The sequence below is a fragment of the Labeo rohita genome, chromosome 16, assembly GCF_022985175.1.
Source record: "Labeo rohita strain BAU-BD-2019 chromosome 16, IGBB_LRoh.1.0, whole genome shotgun sequence".
Taxonomy (NCBI): Eukaryota; Metazoa; Chordata; class Actinopteri; order Cypriniformes; family Cyprinidae; genus Labeo; species Labeo rohita.
The window spans coordinates 818589-833178 of record NC_066884.1 but is presented as its reverse complement, the minus strand read 5'-3'; the positions used below and the strand labels follow the sequence as shown (position 1 = coordinate 833178).

General features: G+C 37.0%; 1 protein-coding gene across 1 annotated transcript; it reads right to left on the bottom strand.

The window, feature by feature from the left end:
• Positions 1–3306: 3306 nt before the first annotated feature.
• On the bottom strand, positions 3307–13367 carry kdf1a (keratinocyte differentiation factor 1a). Its single transcript, XM_051130904.1, has 4 exons — positions 13069–13367; positions 8957–9999; positions 7375–7452; positions 3307–4817 (listed from the first exon to the last, which is right to left on the bottom strand). The coding sequence occupies exons 2-4, from the start codon at positions 9978–9980 to the stop codon at positions 4765–4767; spliced, it is 1155 nt and encodes a 384-aa protein (XP_050986861.1). The 5' UTR covers positions 9981–9999; positions 13069–13367; the 3' UTR covers positions 3307–4764.
• Positions 13368–14590: the final 1223 nt, after the last annotated feature.

Here is a 14590-nt window from a genome sequence, read left to right as displayed (position 1 = left end):
CCAAAATCTCAAACTTGACGGGTGAATGAAAAACTGTGTGTAAACATAATTATAAAAGCAAATATCAAGGCAAATGTCGTCTACTGTAGGGAATGATGCACAAATGCACTTTTCAAGCAACACATTTGACAAAAAGAAGTTTAAGTTTGAAATGCTAAAACAATAGATCGTGTTAAAAAGACATTTGTGAAACAAGTGGAACATGTTCATTATACAACATAACTTGGCTTGAACTTCCATTTCCAGTAAGACGATAACTGAAGCGATTAAAGTACGCCGCTCGCTTATTTACAGGAATAGTTCATGCAAAAATTAAAATGCGCTCACCTTCAGGCTCAGTTTGTTTGTTCATCAAATTTGTAAAAATGTGTGATTCCATCACTGTCTTACCAGTGGATGCTCTGCGGTGAATGGGTGCCGTCAGAATAAGAGTCCAAACATCTGATAAAAACATCACAATAATCCACAAGTAATCCACACCACTCCAGTCCATGAGTTAACATCTTGAGAAGACAAAAGCTGAAACAAATCCATCAAGATGTTTTAAATCCATAATAAGGCGTAAAGTCCATCTCCTGTTGTCTCTCGCATCAAAATTCAGCCACATATTTGTTTAGAGCTGTTTTGGCTTGTAAACGGTGCTTGATCTGTGCAGATTTCTCTCCTGATTCAGACCAGACCACTTTTTCACTGGAGGAAGTGTTATTATGGATTATGGACTCTTAAAACCATCTTAATGATGGGTTTGTTTCAGCTTTTGTCTGTTAAATGATGTTTGGAGTCTCATTCTGACGGCACCCATTCACTACAAAGGATCCATTGGTGAGCAAGTGATGGAATGACACATTTCTACAAATCTGATACAGATCTGAAACAAACTCATCTACATATTGGATGGCCTGCGGATGAGCACATTTTCAGCAAATATTTACTTTTAGTGAACTATTGCTTTAAACGTAATGTTGTGCGATTATGTGACGGGTTAGAATACTTTTGCATAAAGGGCTCTGTTTTCCAAGCTACTCTGTAATTAGTAAGCTAGTATTTCATTCCAACCCTACCTGTGTTTGCATGTCAAAGCATTGCAGATGATAGATTCTGCAGCCTCATGCTTTGTTAGTGTTACAGGATTATTTCTGATAGCTGTCCGAATTGCGTAATAAAACAAGTTGTGTTTGCTGCTACGTGTGTACCCAGAGGAAGTCTGCTGGTGACATTACAGGGTCAGCGGCACAAAGGTCAATGCATTGTTTGCACAGTACGTACCGGCATATTTGTTTTTATAGCGGATGATTGCTCGGCAATTGACTTACGAGAAACTCCATTTCTTTGGTGCTTAATCAGTTGCTTTAGTGATGTCAGAATATACATTGAGCAACATATGTGACCCTGAAACACAAAACCAGTCATAAGTAGCATGGGTATGGGTTAAAATGATCTATTTTTCTTTTATGCCAAAACTCATTAGGATATTAAGTAAAGATCATGTTCCATGAACATATTTTGTAAATTTCCTACCGTAAATATGTCAAAATCTCATTTTTGATTACTAATATGCATTGCTAAGAACTTTAAATAATTATTTAAAGTTATTTCTCAATATTTTGATTTTGTTTTGCACCTTCAGATGTATAAAAATGACCCTTATGACTGGTTTTGTGTTCCAGGGTCACAGGGAAATCATACGTCCTCTTTTTCCAGGTCATGTAAATTGCCTAAAATATCCAGGTTTTGGCTTTGTTTTTGTGTTGTTTCATACTAGCTGAAGGTAATGACTAAAACATAGTTTAAAAGCTGTATAAGGTGTAATAAATATAACATATGAGGACTGTAGAGAGCAACTCAACATGAAGTCAAAACCCAAACATTTAGGTGATTTAGAAATCCTGGCCATGACACTAATTGTATACTGCATGTGTTTTTGTTGTTGTTGTTTTAATAGCAGTAGAACTTTTTTTTTGCAATTATAAACTGTTTCAAACATTGCACGTTAGAATTTTTTTGTGGTTCATTTGTGTGGTGAATTAGTCTTACATTCTCCTTTTATCAGCAGAAAAACACCACAAACACACGATTCCTGTCTGAATATGAGACACACTACAACTATTTGATCAATTCTTAAATGATTAATTTTGAGAATTTTGTAACATTAAAAGTAAAACTTAGCTGATGTAATTTGATAATGTATAATAATGTACAGTGTAAATTATAATTTAAAAAAAATCTTATTTTGAGAAAAAATGTACATGATTGAGAGTTTTCATTCATATTTTTGAATATTAATCAACTTGGTCAAAAAGATCAAGAACCCTAAATTTTTTTTTACATTTCTAGAATCACAAATTAATTGTCTTTAATTATTTTAACCTGCTGAGTTATTTAGTTTTCTCTATTATTTGAAATTTATTTTCTATTTTTATATTAGTTTCAGATTTTATTTTTATAATTATTTTCAGATTTTTTATTATATAATTTAATTCTAATTTTAGTTCAAGTTTTAGTAATTTTATTTTGTCATTTTTATGATTTATTTAGTTTAAAATATGTATATATCATTTTTATTATTTTTTGTTTGTTTGTTTTGTTTTAGCTATTTAGTTTGTATGGAAGCCTGTTTCTGCCTCTGAATAAAAAGTAGTAGTAATATAAACTTACAATTCTGAGAAATAAAGTCATTTTATAACATAATTGCAGGTTTATATCTTACAATTCTGACTTTATAACTTGCAATTACACACACACACACACACACACAAAATAATAATTTAGTGGTGGAAATGCGCTTCCATAAGTTTTGGTTATTTTATTACGTTAAACTAAATACTGTAAAAACGTAAATAACGTAAAAATATCACCTTGGCAAGTAGTAGAAATAAAATGTGATTTTCTCAATATTTAGATTTTTTTACACCCTCAGATTCCAGATTTTCAAATAGTCGTATCTCAGCCAAATATTGTCCTATCATAACAAACCACACATCAATGGAAAGCTTATTTCTTCAGCTTTCAGCTTTTGGTTTTGTTGTTCAGGGTCACATTTGTGTTGAAATTTGCATTTACGTTGTAGTATAGCGTGATCTGTTGTATGCACATCTTAGCATGCATGACAGAGGGTGTGCACATATTATTGCTATATACTGCAGAATTACTAGCATTGTAGTATAAAGATACCAAGTTTAGACTTCTGAACATTTTATTTACAAAAACTACAATAGTGCTTGATGCACTGATTTGTACATAAACAAACCTACTAACATAATTTTGTAATGTTAGAACTGACCATACACAAAAATACATATGAAAACTCATTGCAGTTGCATCAGTGTGTCCAGGTTTAGGTTCCTCTATCTAGATAGTGTGTACTGTAGTGCCCTCTTGTGATGATTAAGGCCAACACAAACAAAAAAAGCCATTTTGATGACATTTCTAAAGCCTAATGCCTACTTAAAAGAATATAATACATCAAACGATAGAACGATAACTGTTTGAAACCGTAGTTCACTACATTGCAGTAACCTGATTTTTACAATGATATCAGTTTATCTCAAAAATAAAGTAGTTTTGAATTTTCAATCTTATCTGGCATAAACATCTGAACTCTTGCTATTCTATCCAAACAATTAGTTAAGAAAGATATAATTTCCTGCAATTAAGTGGGTCAGAAATTCTTTACAATCCAAAAGCAAGACAACAAAATGCGAGCACACCCATGTTAAAAAAAGAAAACCATTACTATGTTTGGCAATTTCCCATTAATCCTTAAAAACTGTGTGTTTGATATCAGAAAATTAGCTTGAGGAGTGAAACAGAGCAGCTTGTTTTACAGTAGGCGATACAGTGTTAAAAAGAGGACAGTTGCGAGGGGAATTTTCTCTGGAGTTCACCCCTCCTCCGCAATGTACAACTCCAACAAACACTAGGATTTTATTTCCTTTCTATTGTCAAACCAGCCAAACAAGTTCATAGCACAGTGACCTGAGGGAAACAGAGGGAGGAGGCGGACAGCAATGCAATCTTCTGAGAAAAATGCTACGCGCTAAAGAGAGAAATTTTCTGCGGTTAACACGTACGAGTGTAAAAATGTTATAGGTGCACTAGAATCGTTTTCACTAGAATGGTGCATAGAGTTGAAATAAAGTGAGGAATAAAAACTGAAAATGAGAGGAAACTCCCTTTTTATTTCAATACAAAAAAGTTCAAAACAAAAACTATACAAGTATTTCAAAACTGAGAGCAAACAGTCCCAAAACAACATTTAAATTGCATTAAATCATTAAAGAACAAGAACAAATTGTTCATCTGAGGCGACACTTGAAGGACGGGCTACCAGAGCAAAGCAGTCCGACGAACAGCAACTAGTTTAAGTGTCACCGTTGCTATTAATCAGTGCTGAATACATGCATATTTACTAGATACATCACCACTTAGGACACAAGCAGTGTCTTTTGTCTCTAAAAGTATAATTAGATCCAATACTTAGATACCCTTTGATGCCAACGGTTTGGTCAGGAAACTTGTCCGTTACGTAACGATCCACATGGCTTCTGGCGAGGGCAGTAGGAAACCAATGATTTTTGCAACAGGCTCCTTTGTTTAACAATATACTCGTGATAGAAGCTGAGGGACGATAGCAGTCTTTGGGCATTCAGACGAACACAAACTGTCCTTAGCGTAATAACTGCTTTCACTGAAATATGAGAGGAGCACATGGACAGAGATGAACACTAGGTAGGCAGTAATAATTGAGAGGGAACAGCTGGCGCGTTAACGCAAAAGCGGAGCCCCTGATGAATCTGTGGCCGAGCTCGAGTAGTAATCTGTGAAGGAAAAGAACATGTTGACTTTAGCAATTCGAACGCAACTCTGGATTCAACACATGTGAACCTGGAGCACAAAACCAGTCTTAAGTATCACGGGTATATTTGTAGCAATAGCCAAAAATACACTATATGGGTCAAAATGATCGATTTTTCTTTTATGCCAAAAATCATTAGGATGTTAAGATCATGTTCCATGATTTCGTAATTTCCTACTTTAAATATTATAATAATTTATGATTAGTAATATGCACTGCTAAAACTTCATTTGGACAACTTTAAAGGTGATTTTCTCAATATTTTGATTTTTGCACCCTCAGATTGCAGGTATAATTGTATCTCAGCCAAATATTGACCTATCCTAACAAACCATACATCAATGGATAGATTATTTAGCTTTCAGATGATATATGAATCTCAATTTAAAAAAATGACCCTTATGACTGGTTTTGTGGTCTAGGGTCACAAATATTCTAAATAGAAGTAGAATCAGAGAGAGTTCACTTGGGATTGACACAATAACGTACTTCTGGTGGCAAAGAAATTTTGCCATGACACTTAGCAAGACTCTTGGTTTGGCCGTGACATCTGTGTGGGTGTAGATTCATAACTATGGCCCTGTTGACCTTATTAAGATGTGTTTTTGTCAATCCAATCGCAAGTGGACAATGCTAAATATAGGTGTAAACTGGGTCTGAAACGTTTTAGCTGCACCGCTTTCAGCCACTTCAGTAGTCAAAAACCCATTCAAACAGATTGATTTCGTAGTGTAGACACTCATGTAGTCAAATGCGTTTCAACAGCCACTAAAGACCACTTCCTCCAGTGTTGCCAAGTCTTGGGCTACTTTAACACTGTTGCCGCAGGTTGTTTTTTATGTCTGCGGGTTGAAGAGACCCCAATAATGTTATATTTAGACCTTGGAATGCGAACTGTACAGGGGGAACCCTGCCAAAAAATCTGTAAGCACTATTTTTACTGGACGACACCCCTCGAAACACGATTGGACTAGCTTTGGGCTGGATTTGTGTAGCAGTTGGGTGGGTTTTGTTGTGAAAACCTGGCAACCCTGACCTCCTCTCCACCTACTGATAATTCTTAAATATTACAAGACGTGTTGTTGAAGCGCAATAACTAGATAGGATTTAAACTTCGCCGTCTGAAATCGTAAAATTGGTTTGAAAAAACAAAAAAACAAAAAAAAAAAAACAATTTTCTCATACAATTCCTAATTCTAACACAAACCCACAGCATTCGCCGTGGAAACAGCAATTAAAGATATACTTTTTATTATCTCCATATTATTTTCCATTGTCTTTTCGTGTTCAGAAAAAGCCATATATACATCCACCCATGGAGACTCACATCAACAGTGTTGCCAAGTCTGCGGTTTTCCCGCGGAATTGGACTACTTTAACCCTGTTGCCATGGGTTGTTTTTCATGTCTGCGAATTGAAGCGACACCAATAATGTAATATTTAGCCCTTGGAATGCTAATTTTACCAGAGGAACCCCACCAAAAACTCTGTGTTTTACCCCTGGAACATGAATTTTAATGGGGGACCTCTTCAAAACGTGATTGGACTAGTATTGGGCTAGTTTTGAGAAGGAGTTGGGTGGATTTTGTTGTGGAAAACCTAGCAACTCTGACCTCCTCTATTAGAAGACATATTACAATGAAATATTTCTAATTCTAACGCAAACCCACAGCATTCAGCATCTGCGGTTTTCCCGTGGAATTGGACTTTAACACTGTTGCCGCGGGTTAAAGCAACCCCAGTAACGTAATATTTAGCCCCTGGAATGCTAATTTTACCCCGGAACATGATTTTTAAAGGAGGACCTCCCTCAAAATGGCTTTTGGGCTAGTTGAGTAGCATTGGGTGGGTTTTGTTGTGAAAACCTGGCAACCCTGCCCATCAAAGAAATCAGGAAAGTGGTCGAAAATGGGTAAAATGCTCATCTTAATAGCAGGTGTTTCAATATTATAAAAGCAGTTGGAAAGCAGATATTCAGGGTTTGTATGTATACTTTGGATGTTGATTTCACATTTGGCCCCGTTGCTTTTGCCTGCAAAATTTTGCCGAGTAACAATTTTAGGCGAAAACATTTTTCAGTAGATTTTCATTGAGTTTGTAAAGCGACACCCACATTTGCACACGTCTCTAACATAGCGCAAGAAAAGTGAAACCTTCAGACGAGTTACATAATGAGAGCACCACCATTATGTGAGGAAGGGTAGATGTGATCCGATATGGCGGAATACTGGATGAACCGCTTGGAGGCGAGCTAAGGCCCCTCAAGAACGTTTGTAAAGTGAGATGAGAAGCTTCAGTGTTCACGCTTTAGACCCTGCAACTACGGTTTACGTAGAGGGGGCATTATTCTTTGGGAGGGAGTAGATCAAAGGCAGGAATGCAAATTCAAGTAGAGAATGAGTGAGAAAACGTTTGGAAACAGAACCGAAAAGAATACGCCATCCTCAGGGTGCAATCCCATCATTATTTTTTCCCCATCAGGCCATCCAGAAGGTACAAGTGAGAAGCTAGACACTTACTTTTCCCGCTGTGGCCTCTCATCTTTCGGGCAAGCTCATCTGATGGTGTCAATTCTGACACTAACACCTCGGGTTCCCCTTCAGGGAAAGAAAAAAAACATCACAAGACATTCAAACATCATCTTGCCCTATTGACACTTAGTTCCATGTTTAAAAAAAAAAAAATCTAAGATTACAAAATTGAAGTCGTAATATTTCAAGAATAAAGTCGAAATTACGAGAATAGAGTCAAAATATTTTGAGAATAACTCCGGTCGAACTTCGGTTCTAGAGAGCTCCAACCCTAGACCTGGATTAGCTTGTTCAGGTGTGTTTGATTAGGGTTGAAGCAAAGCTATGCAGGGCTGCAGCTCTCCAGGACCGACGTTCGCCACCCCTGGTATAATCTATATTGTGCATGCAAAAGGCCTGGATTGAGAGCATCGGGAGAAGTTGCCAGACCAACGGAATTTATTTGAATATTGTTGCTTACTGGGATGAGGAAGAGTCAATTTTAAGGAATTGTGGAAACCGCTTAATATCAAGAATGCAATATACATTATCAGACTGAACAGGAACAACTTTTTGTCTTAACATCAGCTCACATACCCCATCAACATTCCTTTGGGGGGGTGCCGTAGCTCTCTTATATAACCCTTTTTAATATACTTAATAGCTTTTTTAATAATACAGTAAATTTTTGGAAATAATATTTAACGTCTTCCATTTATTTGCAGTGTGCCAGCCACCCAGTAATAATTTTGTGCTATGTTGCTTTTAATATAACACAGCTTTCAAATTCTGTCAATCTGATCACGAAATACAAATTATAAATGAAAAAAACAAAACAAACAAACAAAAAAAACAGTACAGCTAAAAATGGAAAAAAAGTCTCAATGTCTCAAATGTCACATGCCACTTAAACGGAGGCGATATGGTGATCTGTCACGGCACATTAAAGAGCGTGAAAAAAACCCTATTTTGTAATAGACATATTGTTTGTATTTCGCTATAAAACTGACAGATTTTGAGAGACTTTGGAATATCTCCTGGTGCTGCCAATCCAGGCCATCTGCATGCGCAATAGGCTAGAATGTACGCTCAAAATATTATAACTTTTATTTGCGAATTTATTCTCAATTTTCATTTTATTCTTGAAAAATGTAGACTTTACTCTTGGGAATATGTCGACTTTACTCTCTGAGTATTTCGACCTTACTCTGGGAATATGTCGACTTTACTCTCGGGAATATTTCGACTTTACTCTGGGAATATGTCGACTTTACTCTCGGGAATATGTCGACTTTACTCTCGGGAATATTACTTTACTCTCGGGAATATGTCGACTTTACTCGGGAATATGTCGACTTTACTCTCGGGAATATGTCGACTTTACTCTCGGGAATATGTCGACTTTACTCTCGGGAATATGTCGACTTTACTCTCGGGAATATGTCGACTTTACTCTCGGGAATATGTCGACTTTACTCTCGGGAATATTTCGACTTTACTCTCGGGAATATTTCGACTTTATTCCCAAAATATTAGAACTTTAATCTCGTAATCTTAGATTACGCCATCGCACTTATCCAACCTCACTTACCATCACTAAAAGTGAAGGTCATTGTCTCATTCCCACTATCCGGCAGTGTTCCATCTCTCCTCCCGTTAGTATGCTGCATTGCATCGTGCGATTTATAGTCTTTGCTTTTGTAACCTTTCGAGGACTTGTTGCGGGTGCTGATGCGAATGACGCCGTGCACCAGCCGACACTCGGCTTCCTGCTCCTCCAAGTTGTAGTCCTGAGCAATGCTGTTGATCAGATCACTGATCTCGTTGGTTTTACGAGAGAAAGACACATCAGATGTACATTTGGCCAGCTGCTCGATCTGGTGCATTTTATAAAGTTCTAGAAGCTTTTTAGTGATTAGCGAGTCGATGTCTGTGCCGCCGTCATCCAGGTCGTCTAGATCCAAATCCTCCCTCGAGTAGATGCTAGTGTTGCTGATGGGTCGCTGGTTGTTGTCGCCCTTCCCGGCCGTCCTGGTTCGTCTTGGAGGCGCTTCTGAGTTGACTGGGTACTCCACTTTCTTGCCAGCAAAATAGACGTCGCCGTATCTGAAGCTGCCAGAGCTCGGTAACTGCCTCGGTTTGCTCGGTTCAAGGCTTACGCCACACGTGGGATTGGACAGAGCCAATCCATTGGACTTCCTCGGCTCCGGCTCGGCTTTTAAAGGGTTGTCAGTGGAGGTCTCGTTGGACGGCAAGCAGGGTTTGCGTGACCCGTACAGCCCACAAGTCAGAATGCAGCACAGCAGAGCTTTGCAGCCGCTCCAGCCTAGCGAGGCACATGAGCCACAGGCTTGAGTCCCTTGAGGAGAGTCTGCGGACCCTGGTATAAAGCCCAGGGTTTCTGAGCCTCGTCCATTGGCGTAGTGAGGATGGGTTTTGCGGGGGAACTGCGAGTCTATGCTACGAGGTTGCTCGCTGTAGTTGTCCTTGTAGGTCTCCTGACTGGTGTTGCTGTCCCTGGAGTAGGTGCGGCTCTGCCTGTAGCCATCGGCCCTAGAACGGCTGGAGCTATGAGGACGCGTCTTGTGATGTGTTCCTGTGCTGTGGCCAGGCATAACTCAGCACATTCAGGACCTGCAGGAACATAGGATGGACTTTAATGCATCAAGAGCTGAGTTCACTAACATGGCTTCTTAGCCATATCTAACAAGAACAGAGCCAATATTAAGAAGCTGCAAAAACAGCATTGCACAGCATTGGATGCATGATAATACGGCATAAAGGTTCTTTATTGGCATCAGTGATTCTATGAAGAACATCTATGGAACCTTTTAAATGCAGAAAAAGTTCTTTATAGGGTCATTCTGTGTCAAATCAGAGTATCAACTGTGTACAAACTTTCAACCACTGAAAATGTTTAATATTAAACATCTGAATATGGAGCCTTATTGAGGGACTGAACAATGTAGGGCCCTGAAAATTAACAATCCAAAAGAGAAGTTTATTCAGAACTAGTATCTAAAATAATATTGCAATCTTTTTAATACTTCTTGAGTTATAAACACTTTGGAAAAAGAATATTTATGGCACTAAGGTATGCAGTTGTTTTGACAGAAGGTGAAACTATGGATCTCTAGTTTCAACATTATTTGTGACTCTGGACCACAAAACCAGTCATAAGGGTCAAGATTTTTGAATAAATAATCTTTCCATTGACGCACGGTTTGTTAGGATATGACAATATTTGTCTGAGATACAACTATTTGAAAATTTGGAATCTGAGGGTGCTAAAAAAAAAAAAAATCTAAATATTGAGAAAATCAACTTTAAAGTTGTCCAAATTAAGTTCTTAGCAATGCATATTACTTATCAAAAATTACGTGTTAATACAATTACGGTAGGAAATTTACTAAATATCTTCATGGAACATGATCTTTACTTGATGTCCTAATTTTGGCATAAAAGAAAAATCGATCATTTTGACCCACACAATGTATTTTTGGCTATTACTAAAAATACACCCGTGCTACCCAAGACTGGTTTTGTGGTCCAGGGTCACATTTGTTCTTCAGACCTTCCTATTCAAAAGAAAAGCAACATCATATTTTTGCAAACCGACCCACATGTGATATTTGACCACTGAAAATATGTAATCCTGGAGCCATGTTTAAATCCCAATATCTGTAGAAACAAACCATGTAGGGCCTTAAAAATTAAGATGCCAAAAGGAAAGTTTATTAAGACCCAATATCTAAAAGGGCATTAAGATATCTTTAACACTTTTTGAGTTACAGGCCTGCTAATTTTGGAGAAAAAGCTTGAAAAGTGCCATTTCCCCATTTTTGAATTGTCACCATTGGCACATAATGCAACAAAGATTGATAAAGTCAATAGATTTTACTAACAGACCTGCCAATCTCTTTGTAAAAATAACGTTATGATGACCCCCCTCTACAAAATAGTGGATTACTCAGTAAATATTTATCTATGACATTTAATACTTTGGCTTTCATCACTATGCATGTTTATCGTTGGTGAAAAAAAGTATTAGCAAATCAAAACTTTGAGCCAGTGAGTTGACACGGAATGACCCCATAGTTGAAAAAGGTTCTTTAGATTTTTAAAATCTTCTTCAAAATGGTTTTCACTGAAAGGTTCCTTGGGGAACCAAAAATGGTTCTTCTATGACATCACCATAAAAACACCCTTTTGGAACCTTTATTTAGAGCGTAGGCTTTAATGCAGCAATATAAAATGACACAAAATAAAAGACAAGACACCTGTTGTTTTTGATGCAAGTTACATTCAAGCAGTTTACACCAACACTTTTAGATTTCACCATTTAATTGTGACGTGGATGGTCTTCTAATGTGGTTTGTAGTTCTCAATCAAGCATTTTATCATTTATGGCAATATGTTTGTCAGTGAACGATGTTTCAAACGGGCCTTTGTATATTTCAAAGAAGAAATGGAGTCAACAAATCCATTGTAAACAATGACTGCGAAGACAGATGACTGATTTCATATACAGTGTTAAACAGGCCTCAGATTTCTCATTTATTGCACAATGACTTCCTCAGGCCTAGAGGAGTTATAACAAAAATACAATGCAACTGTAAAATGATGATGGTGAAATCAATGAAATAAATGTATGAAATGAATACCCTACAGTGGACACCCTCGTTCTGTGCGAACATGTGTTGTGGTCCAAAAGGCATTTCAAACATGTCAACAACGAGCTGATCTGTATCTTAATAGCATAGAATGCTTGTTTATTTATGCAAGCCTGGAAAATGCGAACATGATTTGGAGCAGTCAGTTTTAATATTGAAAAAACACATGAAAAATATAAGTATATTACTTGCGCTCTTATAAATAAAGGTCCCAAAAGCAGGTTTTGCAATAGAAGAACCATTTTGGGTTCCGCGTGAAGCAATAAAAGCTTCCTGGGATGTTTAAGATTCTTCATGGAAGCAAACATGCCAATAAACAACCCAAGTTTAAATTTAGGAAAGAGGGTTTCTTTGGTGGGCAGGAATTACTCGATCATCAAGTTATTCATTTTTACATGTTTTTAAATACACTCCCTTGTGACTTCACCTTTCATACAGTCAGTGTTTGACTCAAGGATTGCGTTCTTTGTCTAGAATCATGCTTTTTCAACGAAGCCAGTCACCAATTCTCAGAAACTTGTCATCCAAACTGTGAATGCATGATATAGATAAGCATTATCATTTGTCATCAGCATTCTTGTGTATAAACTGCATGGGAACGAAATACCCAGAAAATATCCATAGAAACGACTGGTTATTCATTTAATAATCATAATCAGTGTACACATAGTTAAGTCAGAGTTAGGGCAGGCCTGTAAAGTGCGCTCCGGCCAGTCCCAAAAACTTTATTTGGACTTTCTTTATGCATTGCATGTATTGCCAAAATGCATTTTTTCTGTCCAGTCAATTATGAATGCTTCATTAGACTTTTTTTAATAGCTTCCAACTGTACTCGTATGTAAGCCACAGCTGTATAAGCACAATATTAATCGACTTAACACAAATATTAATGGCTATAATCGTTTGGAAAGTCCCTTTACACCCAGTGCAAGCGGTTAAACGAGAACGCATCCACTAGGATCCATTGATCGAGAGCGTTCTGGCGAGTCTTTGGCGGAGCAGATGGTTTGTCAAAGTGTCAGACACTTACCGCATAGGCTCGGATGAAATCTTCAGTTGTTTTGAGCGCAACTTCAAGCCGTTCAAGATCGCGGAAGTAGCCCGAGTGTGAAATATGTTTCTCTTGACGCGTTATAAACTCCACTTCATCGATCTTTGTTTTGATTCACTGACTGAAAATGGGTCAAACGTTTTGATTTCGTCGCGCAACACGCGCTTTCAGAACGGGCTCATACTAAAGCTTTGATCGGTAAGATTCGTTCCTTCGCCCCGCCGTTCCGTATTTTACCTGCGGCTACAGGTAAATCCAACGCCCACTTGCAGGTAAGCAGTGACGTCAGCTCCCTGAAAACGGATGTGTTGCTCAAACCTTAAATACCTTTTGTCCTTCGTGTTCGTTTCTTTTTGATTTCCTTTAAATCAAATAAAACGTGAATGTAACAGTGTCAGTGTTTATGCAGTATAGTGTGGAAAACAAATCTATGAGTTTTTCTCTTTTGCATCAGGTGATTTTTCTTACATCTTAAATAAGAAAATGTGAGTACAGTCCATTTAAATAGAGAACCACAAACCCAGTAGCCTCAATACATTGGATGTGTCAAAATTCTTGATTTTTCTTTTATGCCAAAAAATCAAAAGATCATGCTCCATGAAGCTGTTTTGTAAATTTCCTACCATAAATATATCAAAACTTACTTTTTGAATAGTAATATGCAATGCACTTCATTTGGACAATTCTATAGGCGATTTTCTCAATATTTTGATTTTTTTTGCATCCTCAGATTTTCAAATAGTTGTATCTCGGCCAAATATTGTTCTATTCTAACAAACCATACATCAATGGAAAGCTTATTTATTTATTAAAAAATGACCCTTATGACTGGTTTTGTGGTCCAGGGTCACAAATATAGATACAGTGTCAACTTTAACAGCATCTGAAAAAGTCCTGAATTAATATATAATGTGCAAAAAAGCAAACAAACAGACAATCATTGAAAAACTTGGGAAAATATCAGGAAAATGAAATAAAATCAGAGTTGTGAATATAAATATTAAAAAGTAACAGACGTTTGAATATAAATGTTTCTACTTTCTCAGCTGTAAGGCATTTCTTCTCTAGAAAATGATTTTTTTTTAAATCAATATCAAATTAATAAATAGAAAGGAATTGGAAATAAGCAGTAGCAACCCCAAATAGAATATTTTATGTAGATTTCTGAATAGTGTTAAATATTCTCTGTGGAATGATGTATACTGAATAATGCAAATGTCATTCCTGCACAGATTCACTTGTACTCCTTCCTGTAAAAGAGAAGCTTTTTTTAGACTTCCTTTAAGGTGAGACACTGCAGGTAAAAATTAACTGATAGTTATCTCTTAACTTACCCAGTTGATTGATTCCACTGATAATTGCATTTTTTTTATTACAAGATTTCTAAAATGTTACATTTAAATATGCAAATGAGGCAAAAATGTAAATACTGGATGAAGTCAGTTTCAAAATTCTTGATTGATTGACTGATTGATTGATGGATTTATTTTGGACATATGAG

What these genes read in the sequence shown, in the direction of transcription:
- kdf1a (XM_051130904.1), bottom strand. Translation starts at nt 9,980, where the DNA reads ATGCCTGGCCACAGCACAGGAACACATCACAAGACGCGTCCTCATAGC. An exon ending in GACCTTCACTTTTAGTGATG is followed by an intron (nt 7,453 to 8,956) that starts GTAAGTGAGGTT and finishes CTTTCCCTGAAG; the next exon opens with GGGAACCCGAGGTGTTAGTG. An exon ending in GAGAGGCCACAGCGGGAAAA is followed by an intron (nt 4,818 to 7,374) that starts GTAAGTGTCTAG and finishes TTTCCTTCACAG; the next exon opens with ATTACTACTCGAGCTCGGCC.